The sequence below is a fragment of the Labrus mixtus genome, chromosome 22 (genome assembly GCF_963584025.1).
Source record: "Labrus mixtus chromosome 22, fLabMix1.1, whole genome shotgun sequence".
In the NCBI taxonomy this organism is placed as follows: Eukaryota; Metazoa; Chordata; class Actinopteri; order Labriformes; family Labridae; genus Labrus; species Labrus mixtus.
This window is the reverse complement of record NC_083633.1, coordinates 1,080,910-1,104,030: the sequence shown is the minus strand read 5'-3', so window position 1 is coordinate 1,104,030 and position 23,121 is coordinate 1,080,910. Positions and strand designations below refer to the sequence as shown.

At 43.0% G+C, this 23,121-nt stretch overlaps 1 protein-coding gene across 9 annotated transcripts in view; it reads left to right on the top strand.

The window, feature by feature from the left end:
• The first annotated feature begins 1,540 nt into the window (after positions 1-1,540).
• The window catches only part of sox5 (SRY-box transcription factor 5), an 87,874-nt gene continuing 66,293 nt past the window's right edge, over positions 1,541-23,121 (top strand). For 6 of the 9 annotated variants that reach the window (XM_061029860.1, XM_061029857.1, XM_061029861.1 and 3 more), the window contains exons 1-3: positions 1,541-1,807; positions 12,878-13,073; positions 20,690-20,912. In XM_061029860.1, coding sequence (XP_060885843.1) covers positions 1,731-1,807; positions 12,878-13,073; positions 20,690-20,912 — 496 coding nt within the window. In that variant the 5' untranslated portion in view covers positions 1,541-1,730. Of the gene's footprint in view, positions 1,808-3,397; positions 3,515-12,877; positions 13,074-20,689; positions 20,913-23,121 lie in introns of those variants that run through there. The other 3 variants (XM_061029859.1, XM_061029858.1, XM_061029856.1) reach the window with 2 other exon arrangements.

The window sequence follows — 23,121 nt, the reverse complement described above, 5'->3', positions numbered from 1 at the left end:
GGAATGCCTCTGCCCCGTTGTTGTGAAAACACATTTCAGTCACTCCCTGAGTGAATGTCTTCACACCTGGTCTGAATGTCTTCTTAGACTCACTGATGACCTGATTGTAAATAAAAAGTCGAAGTTGTTTGTTTGCAAGAGTTTACCTTTAGGTTTTTGATGAACACATTGCTCTCCTACGCACCTGTCTTATGAAATGGATGTGCCAAGGTTTTTTCTATTTCAAAGGTCGAAGTTCAACACCACTGTAAATCATGGAGAAAACAATGTTTTTGTCCATAACCTCTTTACTTAATATTTGTAATCATGAACTTACATCATGCAAATGTCTTGAATATGATATGAAGTGATGATTCTTTTTTTTAACCAAAATGAGACATCTTCATGTCCTGGGAAAAAAGAAGATCGTTTTCTGACCATTTTCCAGTCTGCTTCTTGTGAATTTGTTATCCCAGGAATGGCTGGGATTTGAATTTGGCACAAACGTCCTCTTGGACTGAAGGATTCACTGATTAGATTTTGGTAGTTAAAGTTCACTGTGACCTAACATTGGTCCCATTTCTGCCATACTGTCTTTTCAGTAGTGCCTCCAATAGATGTATTACTGTGTGTACTTTACTTTTTTAACACACTTCTGTGTGAACATCTTCCCAATGGACCACTTCCCCTCACTTTACCCCTTGAATCCTTCTCTCAGAGTTAGACTTTCTCTGGTATTATGGCCCTCCTGTAAATAACGCTTATGTAACCTCTGTTGTTTAATTATTTTTTTTTATTTCAATGTGCAAATATGTCTCCTGTCCTCTCCTAAGTTTAATACCAAGTTTAAACTGCAACTTAATTTAAAAGTTGAAGCCTGAAAAGGTAAAACAGTAATTCTAACTTTACACGTAAACACAATATTTATCACAAGCTTAAGCAACTTAAAACATTTAAAAATAAATCATATGATTACATGACATGTTCAAGAAAGTGCACACTGACCTCTGACTCTTATCATCCAATCTTCTAATTCTCTTTTTGGACAAAAGTAGGATTTTATTTGGAGTAGAGAATGACGTTTTTCAAGCTTCCTCACAAGAGGAAGAAGATAAAACAGTAAACAGTAAACAACATTTGTATGTGGCTCTTTCATATGGCTCATTGTAGATGACCTAATACTGATTAAAACCCTTGATGGCACATAATAAAGTGTGTAAGGGCTTGTAGTGGTCTTATCACTCTGAAGTGTGTCTACATGATCTGTGACTGTTCTCTGAGTGTGTGAAAACCACGTGTGTGTGAGTGTGTTTGAGAAAAAGAGAGAGAGACAGACTCAAGGAGGGGACAGCACTGTTGAGCATTTACACTCAGGGAGTGATGAGCCCTCTGGTCAAATGGCCCCTCCCCTTTTGCTCTCACACACACAATCACACACACACACACACACACACACACACACACACTGAGCGCCAGAGAGTACAGCTCTGCTGCTGGCCCTTTAAGAGCTGAGCCTAGATCTCACAGCTTACAGCGAGGGAGGGAGAAGAGGAGGGACAGAGTCAGAGAGAGAGAGTGAGGGAGGGTGTTCGGCTGAAAGTGTGTGAGTAGAGAGACAGAGAGGAACAGAGAGAGAGAGAAAGAGAGAGAGAATCAGTAGTGTGTGTGTGTGAGAGGTTGAAGGATCACTTGTATCCTGTCTTGTTTTTGGGAGACTAACCTTGTTCATCTGAGCATTGTGGGACTGTTTTATGTTGTTGTTGACGAGAGAGACGGACCCTTACTCCAGCATGCTCACTGAGCCTGAGCTACCTCAGGAGTGTAACAGGTACGTGACGCTTTCACACACACACACCAACACATGCACACACATTCACGTAGAGATGATTAAGAGGGGGGGGGGGACAGAGAAAAAGAAGAGGAAGGTGCCAGTTAAAGAGGAGAAGAAAGTTAAAAGTCATGTGTGTGAAGAGAAGACTCTGTCTCCTGTGTGTGTGTGTAGCATGAGAACTGCCTCCGCAAGCAGGCTGAGTTTGAGACTTGAAATTGAGTGTGTGAGTGTGTTTGTGACAGCGTCAGAGATGGCAAAAGAGAGTTGATGATTGACTTCTATGTTTTTGTAAGAGATACCGTATGCAAAGGCAGGGCGAAGCAGACGTGAAATGTGTGTTTGTCAGTGTGTGTGTAACAGAAGTGACTCTCTCACTCTCCTCAGTCGCTTCTGACTCAAGTTGTGTTGACTTAACTCAAAACCTCTACAGGCAAACTGCTTGAAACTGTGGTGGAGTGTATGTGTGTGTTTGTTGCTATGTGTGCTTTTGTGTGTGTGAAAGAAAGAGATGGCTGAGATGTGTGTATGTGTCAAAGTCCTCTCATCATGTCATCTCCACTCATCACAACTTTATTAACTTCCTCTTTACCCTATATATTTATATGTATATTTGAGTTACAGTCTAAAATATGAAGGTGTGATCAACAAGTCAAACTTGTGAAGTGATTCTTAAAGACGTACTTAATAAATAAATGTGTGCGTCTGTATTTAAGGTTGTTTACACCCTGCCTCCTCTTTTCAAAATGTATTTATTTGCAATTTATTTTTCACTTAATCCAACTTAAATAAAAAACATGCAACATGCCCTCTGTGATCCTATTGTCGATGTGCACGGTGTTGTTGTGTTTTTCTTCTTCTCCTTATGCTAATGTTAATCTCACTGTGCTCGTCTGATGTTTGTGCGGGCCCTGCTTCATTTCGAGGTGCAAACCTTCTAACCTTGCCCTCTCTCCCGACACTGTCAACACAAGTGGAATAATGGCCTGTTTGATGCTAATGCTGTGAGAGACAGATTATGTTATAATACCCAGCGCTTTTAATACTGACACACACATATGCAAACACACACACACGCGTGCTCCCTCTCTCCCTTACCCTTCTTGACTTTTATTGCATTAAAGTGGCGCTCTGTTTTTGCCCGATGAAACTAATCTTTTGTTCCGAGATAAACTGGGGTCGGTCGGGTTGTGGAGGGTGATTGGGGGGGGATTTCAGGGGCCCCTTGAATTAAGAGCACATTTAGTTGAGACAGAAATGTGTTTTTAATAAACCTTTCAATCCGGCAAAGTGGTTGAGGAGAGAAAAAAAAAAGATAACAACAGCTAGGAGGAATTAAAAATTTAAAGGATTACACAGAAAAGCAGAATGTATGGAGATAAATGCAGGGATTACAATGACTTAGAAGGAGAGCGCTTAAAACTCTTGCTTTCCAGTAATGCACTCCATCACTGTGGCTCTGGCCGTGTGTGTGTGTATACACTTGTGTGTGTGTGTGTGTGTGTGTGTGTGTGTGTGTGTGTGTGTGTGTAAGCGAGAGAGGGGTATCTTCCGTTCCGTGTGTGTTTGTGTGTGTGTGTGTGTGTGTGTGTGTTTGGAGTGTGTGTGTTGAGCGGTAGTCTCTCGGCGGAGCGGAGTGTGTGTGAGTTGCCAGTGTGTGTGCGCTCCAGCCTCAGTGGTCGCGATGCTCTCCGTTCCTGCGTCTCTGTAAGTGTCCGCTCGCCTCTTCTTCATCCTTTCATCCCACTTCCTCTTCTTTAAGCTTTTAATATTTCTCACCCTTCTTCTCCTTCCTCCTCTCCTCATTTTAAAATTCACTTTGGCTCACTTTTTTGATTGAAAAATGTCAATAATAAAGAGTTTGTCAGAGTTTCTAGAAGCAAGTTTGCCTGTACTTTTTAGACGTGAGACTTTGTTACTGAAATTGAAGTTAGCCTTTTAATGAGTTTTCTATGAAGAAGGTTTAAAATATATTTTCTAATTCTCATTTCATCTTGGCCAGCAGAAAGTCTTGTGATAGGATTTGTGTCTCTCTTTTCCTCTAGCTGTTAAAAAAAATGTACTTCATGCTTTGCCAAACGCGAGAATATTCTTTGATCTATCTTATTTTATTATCCAATTTTTTAATCTAATATGCTTTTTGTGATTCAAACAATTTTTTTTTTTTGGTTCTTTGAGCACTCGGCTTTGTATCAGAATTAAGCAGCCGAAGCTGAAAATAGTGGAAACAGACTGCCTTCGCTAACACGGCCTCATCTGTTCTCACAAACAGAACAGAAATATACACAGAGGGAGAAACGCAGGAAAGCCAAAGCAACCAGAACACTTAGGACGAGGAAGAGACATGTAGACATGAAGGGGAAGAAACTGACACATTCCTCGTCGATGGACAGAAGAAGAAGTCAGGTCACAGAAAAGTGAGAGTGCCAGAGAATTAGGGGGGGGGGGGATGATGTTGGGGGGTTGAATTGGTGAACGAGGAGGAGGGAGGAGGAGAGGAAGGCAGTGGTGGATTTTCACACCCCTCCATTTGTCCCCTGCGTTTATTGGGGTGTTTGTGTGTGAGTGTGTGTGTGTTTGAAGCGGGAGACTGTCCACGGTGGATGTGTCAACACTTTGAAGCGTTTAAGCGAGACGCACTCAGATACAATCTGACATTAGTTGCGTCGCGCACAGAAACAAGGACGACGGCGTCAGCAGCCGGAAGGATTTTACTTAATTTAATTAAGACAGAGAGTTTTATTTTTCTAATTATTAGTAGGTACAATTTATTTCTAACAGTTGAAAGTGATTTCACATGACTCGTTATTTGAATCGTCTCCATTACATTTCAGAGAAGAAAAAAAAATACTCAGTTATATTTATTTGACTGCTTGAATTACTAAAAGAACAATTTACAAAAAATGTATTAAAGTCTGATATATTAAAGTAGAATAAAGTATGTGTCATTGTATGAAGCGGTTGAAAACGTCTTTACGTCTGTCACAAACGGAAAGATGCAGCATCCACATAGATGCACCAGTAATAATAAATCCACTATCATAATTAATTAATACCATTATTCAGCATTAGTACTTTAACTTTTCAAACTTTGTGCATTTTCTTCTGCTGCTACTTTTCCTGAATACAAACTTAGAAGTCCGATTTACCTTAAAAAGCAGCGTTTGATAACAGTGGTTTTCATACCCAATCCCAAAAGTTGCTGCATTTGTTTAGATTTTTTTTGTTTTGTTATCATCCCTCTTTTTGTCTTAGTAGCTGTATGGAAGATAATATTCTTTAACTGGTTTTAAAAAAATAATAATCTTAAAATGTAAGTGCTTAGTGTTTCTCCCAGCATGCCTATATGCTCCATTTAGAAGAGTGAGATAAAGGTGGTGTGTGTGTGTGTGTGTGTGTGTGTGTGAGAGAGAGAGAGGAACAAGAGAATGTGTAGTCTGTGAAGGAGAGAGAGAGAGAGAGTGCAGTAATTGAGTAGAGTGTCCGTGCTCTGCAAACTAATGCGTTATTCTGCCCCTCTCTTCCCCTGTGGCCCCCCCATCTCTTTCTCTCTCTCTCTCTCTCTCTCTCTCTCTCTCTCTCTCTCTCTCTCTCTCTCTCTCTCTCTCGTCCACCACCACCTCAGACTGGGGGCCATTGTCTGGGCCATATTGTCTGTCCCCAGAGAGCCTTGATAACTGTGTCTCCATCCACGGAGTGAGGGGGGGGGGGCCAAAAAGAAAGAAAAGAAAAGAAAGAACGACAGACAGACAGCAAAATACCAGAAGAGAATGCGACCCCCTCCCCACCCCCAAACTCTTTTACCACTTCCTCCCCTCTCTCAGCACACTCCCACCCACCCATCTCATGCCTCTGAATCCCCTGAACTATGACCTCCCACTCCGATGCAATCGTCTGACCCTCTCCAATGAGTAGATGAAAGAGGGAGCACATATGAGGCTTCATGTCTTCTTGGTGTTGTTAATGCTTGTGTGTTTTTAAAGAGACTGACAAAGATGGGAAAAGTTTTTGAGTGTGTGTAAAACTTAAAAAGAGGTTAACTAGAGTCTAGTCAAATGACATGAGGTCACAGGAGAGGGCCAAGGGTCAGATGGCAGTATTGCACTGTCAACATGGCAGGAGAACTCAAGCAGTGTGTGTGTGTGTGTGTGTGTGTGTGTGTGTGTGTGTGTGTGTGTGTGTGTGTGTGTGTGTGTGTGTGTGTGTGTGTGTGTGTGTGTGTGTGTGTGTGTGTGTGTGTGTGTGTGTGTGTGTGTGTGTGTGTGTTCGACCAAGGTTTAAACTTTCAAACTTGACATTTGTCTTGTTCTTTCATCTTGTCTTCTTATGTCTCTTCTTCTTCTTCTTCTTCTTCTTCTTCTTCTTCTTCTTCTTCTTCATCCATCAATCCAAGCAGCTTGTCTTACTCTAATCCGTCTATGTTGCTCACACTCTCTCTTTTTTTTTACCAACCACACATTCACCAGATACACACACACACACACACACACACACACACACAAACACAGAAACACATACACACTATTTATTGTCCGTCCATTCCACAATAGGAGACAGTGTTAGAGGCTTAGAGCTCCCTCCTAGAGCACTACAATGAAACCTCTGTCCCTCCAGGTAGTGCAGGAGAGGGAGAAAGAGATGATAGAGAGAGAGAGAGGCAGGAGAATGTGGGAAGAGTTAAAAAGAGGAAGTTAGAGGGAAAAGGCAGAGACCATTTGGGACAAGGTGGGGAGTTTAGAAAAGCGGGGCACAAGAAAGAGTGTGTGTGAGGGTGTTTGTGTGTTGTCATCTACGTGAGAGAATGAGCTTGCAGTTCTGTCTAAGTGTGTGTGTTTGTAGGTGTGTGTGTGTGTCTGGTTTACAGGGGCAGGCCAAGTCGCTGACAGTGAGACAAATGTTGTGACTCCTTTATGGATTGCTTAACAAATGCACCACAAATAGCAGCCTGGCACAACAATGGAAAAACACTGTCCCTCGCTCAATAAACATTATGCAGTGTCTCCCCCTTCGAAAAAACACCAGGGGAGCGGGGCCGCCGTCCACCGGATGCACTTTTCCTCTAGCTGTCTACCCCCTCACCCCACCCCTGTCTCTCCTCCCGCCTTGTTTCTTCCCTTTTGCTATAGTGACACTAAAGATTTTCCCACGAGTAGTCATCGCTCTTTGCTCTTAACTTGAATTAGATAGATACTTTACTTTTCCTTTATTCCCTCTCTGCCCTTTATCTTTCTTCCATCCTTTCCCCCCATGCTCAAATGTCAGTGGCCATCACATAGCCTGGTGACTCAGTGTAAAGACATAAATAAGGTTTAAAGACGGGGGGAAATATGACGAGAAAAGTAATATTATGTGGAGCCATGCCTCGCTGGTGACTAAACCTTTGGCTCGGATGAATGGACGAGAGAGAGAGAGAGGGGGGGGGGGGGGGGGGGAGAGAAAGGGGGAGAGAGAGGGGGGGACAGAGAGAGAGAAAGGGGGAGAGAGGGAGAGAGAGAGAGAGAGAGAGAAGCAGTCCCAGAGGCCACATGAGTTAGTCTACGTCTTTTGCGCCCACCCTCTTTGCTCATGCTATGTAGACTCATACACACAACTCGTGAATTTCTCTCCAGTGTGTGTGTGTGTGTGTGTGTGTGTGTGTGTGTGTGTGTGTGTGTGTGTGTGTGTGTGTGTGTGTGTGTGTGTGTGTGTGTGTGTGTGTGTGTGTGTGTGTGTGTGTGTGTGTGTGTGTGTGATTAACAGCAGTGACATAAGGTTGTGTGTTATTGCCTTTTGTGGTTAAGCTGGACAGGAAACACGGTTTGGGCTGTCGGCCGCCGATTTAGGGCACCTCACAGAGGATGCTTTGTGTGCGTGAGGCTGAGTGTGTGTGTGTGTGTATGTATGTGTGTGTGTGTGTGTTTGTGTGTGTGAGGGTGTGTCTCCATATGTGTGTGTTAGCACATACAGGCAGGAGCTGTGTTCACATCTTCTCCCTGCTGCACACTGTTTACCTCTGTTGAGAAAGTCATCAGGGAAAATCCAGCTAGAGTTGTACAGTTTCTACATTGAATCAAAGAAGCAGAGAATCCTTTCTTTCCAATGTTAAGGAGAAGTTATAATTAATGCTGAACATTTTAAAATAAGGAATTTGCCCATGGACTCTGGACATATGCTTTGTTTTTTGTTGTTTTGGACACCCCAAAAGTGATGGATATGATTTCTTTCCCTGCTAATCTTTATCCCTCCATCTCAGCCTTTCCTCTCAGTTACTGCCCCAGTCTTCCCACTGTTCAAAAGGACAGCCTATAAATAGATATTAGGCAATATCCTTAAGAGTCTGCGAGAGATGAAGGGAGAGAAGGAGGGAGGAGAGAGAGGGGAGGGATGGAGCGACATTCTTACAAACAGCTGATTGTGTAAAGAGGGAACAGTAAGTAAGACAACACCAGGCGGGAGGGAGAGAGAGAGAGAAAAAGGAGCAGCAGGACAGACGATGTTAAAATAAGTTCAAGAGTGTGTGACAGAGAGATAGAGGCGGAGAGAAAAAAGAGAAATCATTTTGAAAGCTGACACAAGGAAAAGGAAATGCAGCGGGAGAGCAAAAGAGGGAAAAAAGTAAATGGTAATAAAGCGAGTGATAGCGGGACACAGGGGGAAACATTTGTTTAAATTCCCGCCTGAGGTGTCATACGGATGTAAATGTTGCGGTCGGCTCCTCGGAGGCAAAACGCCCCGGGCGCCTTATCTGAAAGGCACATTCCACTCAACTATTTTGATATGCCCTTCCATTCCCTCGGAGAACAATTTCAAAGATAGCTTGTATTTCCACGCAAATAGACCTGCACCTGAGTGACAGGCAGACAGTTTCTCAGCAGTCACAAGATGGCAGGGGAAAAAAAAAAAAACACAAATGTCACTTTGACTCCTGACAGCACTTTGGAATTAGCCGCCGCGCTTCTTTTAACTGCAGACGATGGATTTGACTGAGTGTGTAGCATGTTTGTGTAGTGGTTGAAATAATGACTCGCAATTTAAAGAGAAGCTGAGCGCATACTAGCGCGTGCACACACACATGCATGCTTACACACACACACATGCATGCTTACACACACACACTTTACTGTGGAATTCTCCAGAGGAGGATCCCACGCTCCCTGAAAGCTTGTTCTGAGTAGAGGAGTTAACAAGAGCAGTTAGCACCATGATAATGTTAGCAGCCAGACACACAGAGCAGGGAAGTCAGGCGTGTGTGTGTGTGTGCATAAATGTGTGTGTGTGTGTATGATTGTCTGTGACATCTCTGCGATGGCTGCTTTATCTTTCCCTCTCTTCAATGAAGCTGAAACATATCGTTGCCCCCATTTTGCTTAATTTATGTGTGTGTGTGTTTGTGTGAGTTTTTGCACTTGTGTTCATCCTCTCGTCTGTTTTTAAGCCTGCTGCCTGTATTTAAACATGCTTGCGTGTGCGTTAACTTGCTGCCAACATGAAATGGACGCGTTGATTACAGCAAGCGAAGGCCAGGAGACGGTTAACCACCGCTGATGGCGATTATTCTGCCCCGTTAATGGACACACAGCGCTGTCCGATTAGTGACTTAGCAGCAGTGGACATATGTGATATGAGAGGGACTTAACGGAGGAGCCGCTAATCATCAAAAAGCCAAGGGGAAGTGGCGCTCTAATCTCAGCTTAGTGCGCTCGCCGTGTGCACGCTTGTGTGCGTGTGTGTTCGGTACCCGCAAAAAAAAAAATATAATGCTGAGGTTAGAAAAGACAACCAGTAGATTTGAGTAACTTATTTATATAAAATATTGTTGCAGAGGTGTTATGTCACTTCCGATTGCAGTATTGGGTGTGTGTGTGTGTGTGTGTGTGTGTGTGTGTGTGTGTGTGTGTGTGTGTGTGTGTGTGTGTGTGTGTGTGTGGGCAGTACATGTGTGTTTAAAGTGTGTGAATGGTCGTGTCTTAGTGTGAGATGTTTGATTTTTGGTATTGTTGGAAGGAGCAAAATTATGCAAATATTCTCTTAATTATGACCTGGACAGCGCTGCCAATTTGTCGATTTAATGAAACCTCGTCTTTTTGTTAATCCTCTCATCGCTCCACGCTCTCAAGCGGCTTCCTCCAGGTCTCCTCCAGGTCTCTGCCGGCGTGACAAGCCCTGCCAAAACTTTAAATGAAGTAGCCGGCGTAACCTGCACACCCGCCGTGCCCAATTGTGTAGTAATTCAACTTCAAAGGCAAATGGGAGGGAGAGAGGGATTTTATAGCTGGAGAGGAGCTGTGAACGGCCTTTCCATTCAGCCACCTCTGAGGAAGTAGGAGCAGAGTAAGGGGGGCGGGGTGTAGGGGTGTGAAGAGGGGGGAGACTTAAAGTATGATGAAATGTTTGTTATGTTCTTTACAAGAGTGAAGTGTGCTCTGGCTCACTCAGTTTTTGGATAACTGTGTTCTTTTCTCTATTAATAAGTAACTGTTCTTGTCTCTCCCTCCATATGTGTCATTAATGGCTTCTGTATTTAAATTACAGACAATAAAGAGAAAAAAAATCACATTTGACTAGAAAAAAAGGGTGCTTCAAGAGATGTTTCTTTAGTTTCTCCAAAGTTCACCATTAGTGATGTGAGAGGATTCAAAGCTGACCCAGGTGTGTGTGAAGGGTCACTGCTGGGCAGAGGTGTGCACAGAACACAAGGGGAGGGGTGTGTGAGTGTCTAAAACAAAAGAGCTCAGTGTGAGAGAGTGAAAGGAGGTAAAGTAAACAGGCAGTGATGAAGACAGACCTGCAGTGTGAGGGCCTCTGTTCTGTGGATGTGCACATGTGTGTGTGTGTGTGTGTGTGTGTGTGTGTGTGTGTGTGTGTGTGTGTGTGTGTGTGTGTCTGTGTGTGTGTGTGTGTGTGTCTGTGTGTGTGTGTGTGTGTGTGTGTGTGTGTGTGTGTGTGTGTGTGTGTCTCTGTGTGTGTGTGTGTGTGTGTGTGTGTGTGTGTGTGTGTGTGTGTCTGTGTGTGTGTGTGTGTGTGTGCGCACGCCGCGTGGCTCAAAGCCCTGTAGTTTGTACAGCTGGGCCTGCCGCTTGCATTGTATATTGTGTGAAACACACACACGCTCATTCTATCTTAAGAACCATAAACTTTAACAACATTATTATTTTGATATGGTTTGGATTTAATGATAGCAGTGTTTACTTTTATCTCTAAAGACTTTTGTCATCGAAAACAAATACTAAGTCCTAGCAGATCATTTATGGCCTCAGGTTTTGCTGAGCAAGCCCAGGAAGATAGAATGTTCAGGAGAAAGAGATAAAGAAATCAGCTGGAGATACACTGTCTATATGTGTTTGTGTAACAGATACAATGACATGAAGTGACTCTTACTTTAATAGAAGTTTACAAAAAAAACATGCGAATTTAAACCTGATACTTTGGCAAATTCAGGTTTAATAGACAGAACTTTATTGTTCTTAAGGCATTTTGTGATTGAACTATAAATGAAGTGGTTCCCCTGTACGTCCGTGTTGGTGGATGAAATTGTATCCACCTAAAAAGTCCTATGCAGCCTAAAAAACTCACAAGCACATGTGAAGAAAATAACTTACTTCTCTGTGCTCCTGAAAAGTTGAGTCTAAATCTCCCAATTATGTGTCCTATCATTACATCACTAAGAAAAAGAGTTTGTATGGTATCTCTGGAGAGGAGTTGATTTGATTTGAGTGTAACCTTCGTCTTGATGATGTGATAAGGCCGTCCACATGTTGTGTTTCTTAGCATGGCGCTTCTCTCAACCCTCTGAGCTGCTCTCAATATTGTTTGCCTTGCCTCTGTCATAAGGTAAATAAGCAATGAATTAGTGGCGGGTCTGTTACCGGGAACAATGCCAGATGTACAGTCCAGAGGAAATCCAATAGAGTCAGGAGTGTAATCAGTTTAGTGGAGACAAGCAGCGAAAAGAGGGGAAGAATTTAGGAGGAAAAGGCAGGAGGGGAAGACAAGAAATGAGAGACAGGCGATGCTATGGAGAGAGGATGATGGAGCTTTTGATATTCAGGAGTTAAAACTTGTGAATCAGTCGACTCAGAATCAGACGCCTGTTGCATTTTTCCTGTTTCTCACACACACACACACACACACACCTCCCTTCAAGTTTCACAGTCCCTCCATCCACGCCTCCATCCCTGTCATGTGTTGCCTCTGTGCAGCTGAACGTTATCAGCCTATTACCCGGGGTCATAGTTGCACTGGCTTCAAGGCTGACAAGTGCATCGGAAAGCACTCAGGCGATGCTAAGAACCACATTAAATTCTATTATTGCTGCATAGTCACTGCATCCCCATTCAGCTGAAGTACAGGGAGGCAAATTTACCTTGTGAGAGACAGAGTTCACCTAATAGATGTGGCTTTATATCCTTTCCTTCTTTTCAAGGGAACAAAGCCACGCTAACAAATGCAAACAGTGGGGCCCTGGTGTTGCTAGCTTTTTTTTCCTCCAGATCCTCTATTGTCCAGAGGTTTTCATAAAAACATATTATTGCCACAGTGCATACTGCTCTCACACTCTAGCTCTCTTTTTCCACTCTGTGTCTCTCTGTGAAAGCCTATTGTCAAGACATGGTCATTTCCTCCACAATGCCAGTGCAAGCGGACTCCATTTGCAGTAATGGCCCCATCTTTTGGAAATGTGAATGTTGAATGGCCCCTGTGGTAAACATACTGTAAGTCCTGAGAGTGTGTTTGAAGGTCTGCCAAGGAGCTGGGTGCTCATAAACCCACTGAAGGGATATTGTAGGGTGTTGTGACTGAATGTACGACGGAAAAAATAATCCACAGAAAAAAGGAAGACAACTGGTGCAGGTTGAAGAGCTGAATGGGATTGAGTGAATAAGATATATATTAAGATATTTTCTCATATTCAATAACCACACAGCAAGCTAAAGCACGTTTACAAGTTTGATCAGACTTTCAAAAACTTTCCAGGAACTAGTTGAAGCCACCTTTACAAAGCTCCAGTTGTCCACTTATTATATCATCCTTTGAATATTGCTCACTCTTCCTCTTGTTTTTCCTTCTCTCCCTGTCTTTCTATTTTTCCAGGATGTCTTCCAAGCGACCAGCCTCTCCATATGGGGGGACAGATGGAGAGATAACCATGGCAACCAGCAGACAGCGAGTGGAGGATGAGGAGAGCGAGGGACTGGGCGGTGTCATCCACCTTCCTCTGGCCTCCTACTGTGGCAAGGTGTCCCCTCGCTCGCCCCCCATCCGCAGCTTGGACAGCCCCCCCAACATGGTAAGGACAGCTAGTGGTTTTAAAATAGAAAATCGCTTACTGTTTCTCAGGGGAAAGCACCCAGCTGTGGACCCAACGGTCACTGACTCAGGGTCACATTATTGACCATGGTATAAAACCAGTAGGACTTAGTTTAACAGTCATTTATCTGAGTCATAACTTAACCTTTCTTTCTTTGGAAACTTGTCAAAAATGTCAATATCTACTTTTCAATTTTCAAAATGCTTTTCTAAAAAATAAGCTAAAAATATCATACACTCTTCCTTCCTTTAGATTTTCTTAATTGATTACTAAAATAAGCGTTAAAATGCACTCCTGTGACGAGTCATTCTTTTTTTGACACACTGATGATTAACTTCATTGACCTTGCTTCCTCCTGGAATGGATGGCAATATGATTTCATTTTGGGGATTAGATGGAGCTGCTTTCAGAAACTCACCAATAAAGAGAAGAGCAGTTTTTCTGCAATAAAAATCTAAATGAATGCTTTTACTGTCCATATCTCTAACTCTTCTTTGACTTTGGTATGTTGTCGGCCGCTCTAATGGTGACTAAGAGTCACCTCTTCAACCGAGACACAAAAACTGCACAAAACGTAACAATGCGGAAACAAAATATATAAAAATATTTTTTTTGTTGGTTGTTTTGAAATGGACCTGAAAAGAGTAAGATTTCTAAAGAGGCAGAAATTGACTTTCTCTTTGAGTGAAAAGCGGTTTGGTGCTAGAAGCTGGATTTTTATTTTTTTATTTTTTTATTTTTCAAAAAATGGAAAAGGTTCAAGGCTACTCTTTGGGTGCACACGTGTTTTTGCTTTTATGTGCGCCACCAGCCGTTGCCTTGAGCCCATTTGATGCACGGTTGCGTGACTGCAAAATGTGAGGCATTGCAGTGACTCATTTTCTTCTTCGGGAGGAAGTGTGACATTGTGGTGCTTTATGTATGGCTCTTTAGATGTAAGTGCCTTTGTGCGTGTGTTTGTTGGTACAGATGAATCCTCTGTGATTCCTGTTAAATATTAGTCCAAGCTTCACAGTATACCCACTTAATGTAAACTCTTGTTTGCTGACACACGTGTGTGTTTGAGTACACATCTATGAGTACACTTTTTGAGAAGAATCTGTTTTCCTGCATGTGACTCATTCCACATTCTATACATTTGGTGTGATTTGTGGAGCATGTACAATACGTTTGATAATTTGCTGATGTGCATTATTTAGTATTTTAAAACATGTTTAAGCTCCCAAATGTGAACTGTCCATGAAGAAGAAAATTTAAACATTTTTAAGTTTCTGTGAAAGTCTATTTATAAAAAAGAAAAAAGTGTTAATGTAACTTGTGTGTACCAACACTCCTTAAAGTGTGTTTCACTTTGTGTCTCTGTGCCAGGCGCAGCACACTGCTTCACCTGGGCCCTCACCTTAATACACACCTTGTGTTTGCGCTGCTCTGATAACGATTGTCGACCTTTCCCCCATACTGATGATAAATGCTGCCATGCTGTAAAACAATGAAACCGTGCTTGGGAGCTGTAATGGACAGCTAATTTTGTAATTAGCCTGCCGGCCCCTCCCGCTCTGGACTCATGTGTGGCAGGTGCTGATTGTAAACCAAAGTCCTGGGACTATGTTGGAACACATGGGCACACACGCACACACACACAAGGCTATCTGTTTCTGCTGAGGACAGTGAATAGATTATTCCTGGTTCATTTAGTTAGATTTATCTTTTAGTTTTACACTATATAAAAATAAAAAGTCTGTCCTTGTACATATGAATACAAAATAAAACATTTCAACAGAACGACCCTTCTTTATGTCCCCCCAGATCATTAAAAAAGATTTCTTGAAGTCATCAAAATGACCCGCCATTTACTTTTTACTCCAAAAATGAGCCAGCTTGATGTGTTTGTGTACTGTAAGGAGTTGTGTTGTTAGAAAGGTAGGGGGGGTCGGTTGATCTGAGACACTTCATAATAACTAATATGGCTTATTAAGTAGCAAGTCAAATTGTATGAGAGGGGTAGGCTTATCCCGCTGCATGCCTGGCATGTTGTAAGATGTTAGTTTTTTGGGGGAGGGGTGGATGCCGCAACAATCTCTTGGCCGCTGACTGTCAGAGAAGAGTTGATGAAGAGAATTAGAGAGAGAAATGGAGGGAGGGTGAGGTAGATTTACTTCATGGTGGGGGTCCGTCTCTCTCAGGGCAATTGTGGTAAAGTGATGGAGGGAAGTAAAAGGCTCATTGGCGAGCGGTTGACTTGGAAGTGAGGCAGCAGGGGGAGAGTGAGTGGAGAAGGGGAGGGGGCGAGATTACAGCTTTATCTTGTCATAGTAAATTAACACGGCAAGCGGAGAAGTGCTCGGCTGCACACTGACCTCTTCATCCCGCCCGCCTCGCCTGCCTGCTCCGCTTTGGCCCCAGTCGCTTTACCTGCCTGCTGCAGCTGTACACACACACACACACACACACACACACTCACACTCACACTCACACTCACACTCACACACACACACACACACACACACATGCAGAATAAAAAAAAACAACCCTCACACATGTTTTAAAAAGCTGAAAGGTGTCACATTATTCACTCTTTTTAAATGTAGTTTTTTCTGAATCCAAAGGGAAACCTTGTCTCTATTTACAACCAGAGCTGTTCATAATGGTTTGCAGATGAATGTAGTTTAGCTAAAAGGTTTTTTCTGATTGAATATGAAGTTCTCACCTTGATGCTGGACCCTGATTGGCTGACTGCAGTTCGGTTCAAATGCCTGATGGATTTTTGCGGCAGTGCAGTCAGGTCAGCCAATCAACACAGAATCCTAAATGATGCAAACAGACAAAATCATTTAATAACTCTACAAGTAAACATCCACAATAATGACTTCTTATAACAAGCTACCCTTTAAATCTGCAGGGCTTCTAAAGATGTTTAATACCTCCCTTTTCTTGCTCGTTGGCCTTATATTTTTCTGTTTTGCAAATCCTTAAGGACAAAAAAAAATGTTTTCACATCAGGCAGAGGCAAGCATCTTCTCTCATCAATGTGTTAATGGACAAACACTAATTATTTCATTAACAGGCGAGATGTACACAAACACGATAGAAAAGTATAAAGATATTTCATCAGGCTTTATTTCTAATTCATTTTCCTTCACAAGCCCTTCTCTTTCCCTCTTTTTTTTGTGTCATTTGAATGTGTGATTGTGTTTGTGTGTGTCTCTGTGTGTGTTCATGTGAATGTTGACAGATTTAACACAGTCATTGAGCAGTCTTGAGACACACTGGTCACACTTAATTTCTCATGCCAGTGATGCACTAATGAATCAACACACGCTCGCCTGTCAACAGCGAGGGGTCGTGGTAAAATAAACTGGCATTCATTTTAGCCAAACTGCTATTTAAAATACAGAAAATACAGCTGTGTGTGCTGAGATAAGGAGAGGGCAAGTGTGTAATTCTTAGACAATAACTTTAAATATACAATTTAAATGAGGACGTTCACATTTGTTGAGCATTTCAATGAATCTGTTTGTTTTTCTGTTTAAATGACCAGTGATATAACGTACTAAATCTATGTGGTTCCGTATTTGAGGTTCCCATGGAAGAAGCTCGACTATATTATGGGAACAGGAGGATATAAGTGATATGTGTGTTTGTGTGTTTTCTTGCTTGTCCCAGCCTGAGGGACCTCCAAGTCAAAAACTGACGGTGTCTGTGTTTAGCCATGGCATGTAAAAGGATTTGCAGCATGTGTGTGTGTTTGGCAGTGTGTCGGAGGTGTGTTAAGTCTATGTCGTGGAGATTGGCAGCTCTGGCGGAGAGCTAAGTCGTCCCTCACCCCCCACCGCCCCCCCACCCCGCAGGAGTGATCAGTGACATTCTCCTGGTGTGTATCTGTGTGCATGTCTTTTAGTTGAGCAGCTGTTTCCAGTTCTTCCCACTGCCACATTGTCCATGCCTTGATCCACAACGACGTGCCAGGCATCAAATATTGTTTTTCACACATACACCTTGCACAGCACCGAGACATGTCAGGCTATGGCAGAGAGAGAGAGAGAGAGAGAGAGAGAGAGAGCAGGTTTCTTCTGTTGGGCAACAGAGAAGGAGGAAGGGAAGAAGACGAAAAAAATCAAAAAAAGAACATGAACAGCAGCATCTGTGCTGGCTGTAGGGAAAAAAATAGCATTTGCTGGCAAGAGTTACGTGTTTTTAAAACCAACCTCCCATCACAGATGAGCTTAAGAAGACAAAAGTTGTTTAATTCGGTTCCATTGCAGAGGCAGTAAAAGGATAAAGAGAGTGAGGCGCAATTTTTACTTTGTTCCAGTCGTTTTGGAAGAGAATTGACATCTGCAAACTAAAGGCAGAACCGCCCACACTGCCAGCCTGCCACATCCAGAGCATATAAATACATATATGCAGGCAGTGGCACACACACACCTACAGGCTATGTGCACTCACAGTGTCACACATATGCGCACAGAAATGGGGGGGGGGACTGCTAACACACATGCACTAAGTGGAGGGCATGAACGTTTACAGTATCCGGAATTTTCTGTTTGTACTTTTGAATAAATGCATGTTGATGAGAAAAGTTTTGCAACCCGTGTTATTGCGAGAAACATGTCGCCTCGCGTCGGCTGAGTGACACACGCTAGAGGATCTGTCTTGTGTCTTGTCTTGTTTGATCTCTCTTGTCTTGGACTTTGTAAAATCGCCAGAGTAAAAAATGTCAGCAGGGCACATGGATTATGTGCTGGGAGGTTGATGAGGGGGAAAAAAAAAATCATAAGCCATTTAAGTTGCCTTCTGGGATAAGGCTGTCTGTCTGACTTCACACATAAATAATGTCATGGGCCCTCATTTACCAGGTCTTTGAAGAAGCCACGGCTCCCCGCTAATTCCATTTGATTTGGAAATGACCTTCATTGTTGGACGCAGCGAGATGACATCTCTGTGGCAGATTTTTCGACAGGGCGACGAGATCTGACAACCCCCCTCACCCCCCAAATTTCACCCTCCCACCCCCCTGCTCTCCCTCCATCTCCCTCTCGTATTCTTGTTCTGTTTGTTTTGTTTGCACGACATCTTTCTCGATAGAAAGAGTGCGGCTGTTTTAAGTAGGCGCTGGATTAGATAAATGGGATGTGACAGGTGTGACCGCTGCCTTCAAGATGCCTGCCTTCCTCTCTCTCTTTCTGTATCTCTTTCTCTCGTTTCCTCTAATAACATCGCCTCTCTGTCTCTCTTTCGCCTCTCGCTCCTTCTTTCTTGCTTTCTTTGACTTCTTCTACCCACTTGCACTCCTTCTCTCCTTTTCCTCTTGTCTCACCGCATTTGCATGTCGTGCCAGCGCTGATGCAACTCGTAATCACAAAGCCATTCATTTGAAGTCTGAATTTCCCTAATCTGAAGAAACGGGCTGAAGAAAGAAGTAAAGCAACAAAGAAAGACAGGAGCAGTGGTCAGGTGGTTAGAGGAGAAGAGTAAACTCTTTCACTACTTTCAAATCACGAGACACTTTTCCCAGCACAGCGCGGCCCCTCAGCCCTCAGCCAGAGTGTTTAACTGCGACTGATTGAAGCCTCATCACCCTGTCTTACAAATGCAGCTCTTACAACCATATCATAGCTGTCACACTCTGTCCCTCCGTAACAATGCATGTGCAAGAGCGTCGAGGAGAGAATTAGTGAATTATTGAGCGCGCTGACTTATTCAGAGTGTGGAAACAGACAGAGGCGGAGAGAGAGAGAGAGAGTCAGTGAAGTGTAGAAAACACCAAGTGATAATGGTCTGCAGTAACCTCTCATACACTGTCGGGCTGCAGACAATAAAAGCATAGTAAATATTGAAAGTGTCTGTCTGGCTATAGTCTCTCATCACAACACAGAAGAATCTTTTTGAAACTTCACCTTGGGTTTTATTTCATTTTCTGTTCAATACATTTTTTCTTTTTTTTTAATCCCTATTTGATTAAGACGATACAGTGCAGAGTCATCTTGATTCTGGAGGACTTCATTGTGGACTGTGCTCTCAGTATTAAGTTCCACTTCCACCAGCTGCTGCCTGAGTTAATCATTATAAAACAATCTCCACCTTAATAAACTATGAGGTCATTAATACAGCTGGAATGCACCACTGTATCTCCAACACATGCACGCCCACTCGCAGGCGATCAGAGGAACCTGTGTATGTGTGCCACCGTCCCAGGTGGTGTGCTCCATATTGTAGTGAGATTAGCCAAAGATTAACCCTGTGGACCATTGACCCTCCTGTCTACAACGAGCTGAGCTGGCCGGCTGATTGACTGACTGACTCACTTGTTTGTGTAATTCAAGAGCATAACACAAACTCTTTAACACACCTGTTTGTGTGTATGTGTGTGTTTGTGTGAAGGGATATTGTAGACACCTGTGCATTTAAAGCATGTGTACCGGACACACACTCACCTGTACAAGTTTGTGTGTCAAAAGGATATTATGTGTTCTTTTTTATAGCTGACAACATCCTCCTTCTCAGTGTCACTGTTAATTGGGCTTTGCTGGCTTTAAGTCTATTATGTGGGCTAGCCAAACAAACACAGGTTTTATTAGGTCAAAGATTAAGATGCCAGAAGTTACTTACCGATCACCTGCTGTCAGGAGCTTTTCTCACTGCTCATTCATCAAACTTTATCAAACATATCGGTTAAAACAGCATTTTACCCCCTGCGGAAAATCAATGTCATGAGGTGTCAAAAATGAATAATGAAATTCAAATGTTTAGATCATGAAAAAGGATTTTAAATGAACCAAAAAACACTTAAAATAAATTAATTCAAATCGGTAACTTTTCAAGGTGTAAGATCGTAGATACTTTTTGACTATTTTTTGTTCCTAACCTATGAAAGGAGTATGATTTAACTAAACATGTAAAAGACTGTAAACTTTAGTCACAAGACAGCAGGATAATTATTCATCACGACAGCTTGGCAAAAGGCACGCTCCTTTACTGTGAGCTGTATATTTTATATTTGGTTTGCTGTCATGCTGATTGTTGTTTTGTCAGTCCTTTTAAGACTTTATGCAAATGACTTGACACCGCTCCAAAGCTTTGTTTTTTTGAAAAAGAGAGATCTATTTTTTGTGATTTTCCTGCATCCTCAGCATTAATCGTCACAAATCTTTGGACAAAAGTAGCTAAGTGCTGAAACTTGGGTACTTGGGTACAGTAGTGTTGGACGTCCCTCAAAGCCGAGCTGTTGAAGGCTTTGTAATGAAGAGTTAGCTCGACTCTGAGAGTGTACAGAGTCTTTTCATGTGCTCGTTCTGTCAAGTACCTCCAAGTCAGTCAAATGCAGATTCCAGAGGATGTTAGTGAGAGAAAAGAAGAAGAAGTATGCCCCAACTTGAGAAAACTGGCCAGAGATGACAGTTGGTTGCATCGGGCTATGAGAAGGGGAGATGAAGAGAATAAAAAGAAGTATGAGAAGAAGAGAAGTGTGGAGATAATGAGTGGGTCTATGCCAGCTCTTCCCCCCGCCCCCTCCTCCTTTTTACTTCCACTTTTTCGTTCTTTATGTCTTAAGTTAATTCCTCACTCGTCTCCTTTCCTTCTCTTCTTCCCTCCAGGAGCAGGACTGCACTAAGGGGAGCTCTCTGAGCCCTTACCCCCTGCACAATGCTACCTCACCTGGCAAAGAAGACGGTGGAGGCGGAGGGCGGCCCTGCAGCGACGGGGGCTCAACCACAGGAACCCTCGGGACCCCCGAGAGACGCAAGGGCAGTTTGGCAGACGTGGTGGACACACTGAAACAACGCAAGATGGAGGAGCTGATCAAGAATGAGCCAGAAGGTCAGTGATGAAAAGGAGGGAGAGCTTGCCCCGTCAGATGTGTGATCTCTAACAAACCATACCAACTCTCTGGCTCCTTGCCGCTCTTTCATCGCACTCTGTTGTCCTTTCTTACTTTCTTCTTCTTTCTGTCTTTCTGTGTTGTTTCCTTTTTCAGCTCTATCACTCTCTCTCTTCCTCCCTCTGTTATGAACCCATACACATTCAGATGAGAGGCGAGCCTTTGTTTTTGCAGAACACGGACAGACACCATCAGCTGGTGGGGCCTATTGTCCACCATTATTTGCATATTTATCACAACCTGACAAATGAGATGGCTGTGTGTGTGTGTGTGTGTGTGTGTGTGTGTGTGTGTGTGTGTGTGTGTGTGTGTGTGTGTGTGTGTGTGTGTGTGTGTGTGTGTGTGTGTGTACACGCGCATGTATTTATGTGTGTATGTGGTGATTTCTTGAGTACGTGAAAAAACAGCAAACATGCTTGGATATTTGAACAGCTCTTAGAACATGTACTGGCTTTAATATGAAGGAGACAGTCACATTAGGACTTTCTTGCTAGACAGTTAGTCAAAGTAAAAATGCTTAGTATCACCTTTCATACTACCTTTGCTGCCTGTGGTGTAACACTCTCTCAGCCCTCCGATAAAGATTTGATACACTGTTGATGAGAACAAACCAGATTTTCTCCCGGGGCTAAATAGCTTAGCTCGTCTGGCCCACACATTTTAATACTCAAGTGTTGCCTTAGGGTAACAGTTGGAGTCAAGAGATAAAAATTAACCCATGGCCAACTCCACTTTCAACTGAGTAGATAAATGGAGGCTTATGTCACTATGAAAGTGATAATGTGATGAAGAGATACAGGTAATACACGCAAACAGGTGTCCCTATCTGATGGCAGAATAGAAATGACATTAATGGACAGAGAGAGCTTAGTGTCACACCAGTTACATGGCAAATACCTAAAGTTAGTATGGATTCATTGCCTTGCTGAAGGGCACTTAAGCAAAGCAGATAAGGGGTATTAACAGATCTGAAATGCTGGAGCCGGTCCAAAACGGAACCATGCTAAAACACACACTGAGCCGTTCCTTAAGAAGCTGCATTACTCTTACATCACATCATGTGATACGCGCTTATCCTAAGGAAGCTTTACATCGATTATTACACCTTGGGACTTCTTAAGGAGTAGTTTCAACTCTCTCCCAGGTTCACTCTTAGTTTTTCAGGAACAAATGAACCTTTGAAGACTTTATAAAGAAGTAGTATAGAGTATAGTGTAGTATAGTGTAGTATAGAAGAGTATATGAATACTAGAAAAGATCTACTTATACACCTTCATACCCTCCCTGGAGCTTCCTGATTCATCACTGCTGTGTGCTTAGATTTCTATTCAAACATGTCTGTATGCACAATGCACCCTTGACTTGACACAGAACCCAAAAGGTGAAGAAAACCGTGCAGCAGCAGCACAGTGTGTGTTTGTCTGTCAAGTGTGTGTGTTCATGTGTATGTGTGTGTTTCTGTTCTGAAAGTACATCAACAGGCTTTCATTTCAAGCTGTGCAGTGCTAACCTTATTTTTCAGGCTTTTCTGTAAAGATTTCAAAGCGGCCGAGACTGCTGGTCAGCTCTCTCTCCGTCTGGTTGTTTTTGTTCCAGTCAATAAAGAGGCCTGTTGTGGCACATTTCTACAAAAAAAAAAGAAAGAGAAAACTGGACTGTTTGTCGAGCTGAGCTGTAATTGAGGTGTGTTTTGGGTTGTTCGCTGCTTCACTAGACCTCATGAACTGACTGCACAGGGAGAAAAAAACAACATTAATGGATCCTTATGTTAGCCAGCACCAGAGAGAGCGAGAGAGTGAGAGAGAGGAAGGATAGCAGGAGCAAGAGAAGGAGGAAGAGTGAAGAAGAGAAGGAGCAGTGTCTTCACAGACCCCATTAGTAGAATGCCACAGTGGTGCGGCATCCAAACTAACCCGGAGCATTATCTGCCCTACGTTTAAATGAAACGCGCTAACAAAAGGCCTCAGTGCCTACACACACACACACACACACACACACACACACACAACCCAGGCCAAGCATGAGAGAAAGGAAGAAAAAAGAGAGTGGGAAGAAAAGGGATGCTGAGAAAAGATGAAGAGGGGCAGAGGCAAATGGAGGGGGTGGGGGGGGGACGACGAGGAGCAGTATTGAACGTGAGATAGAAAT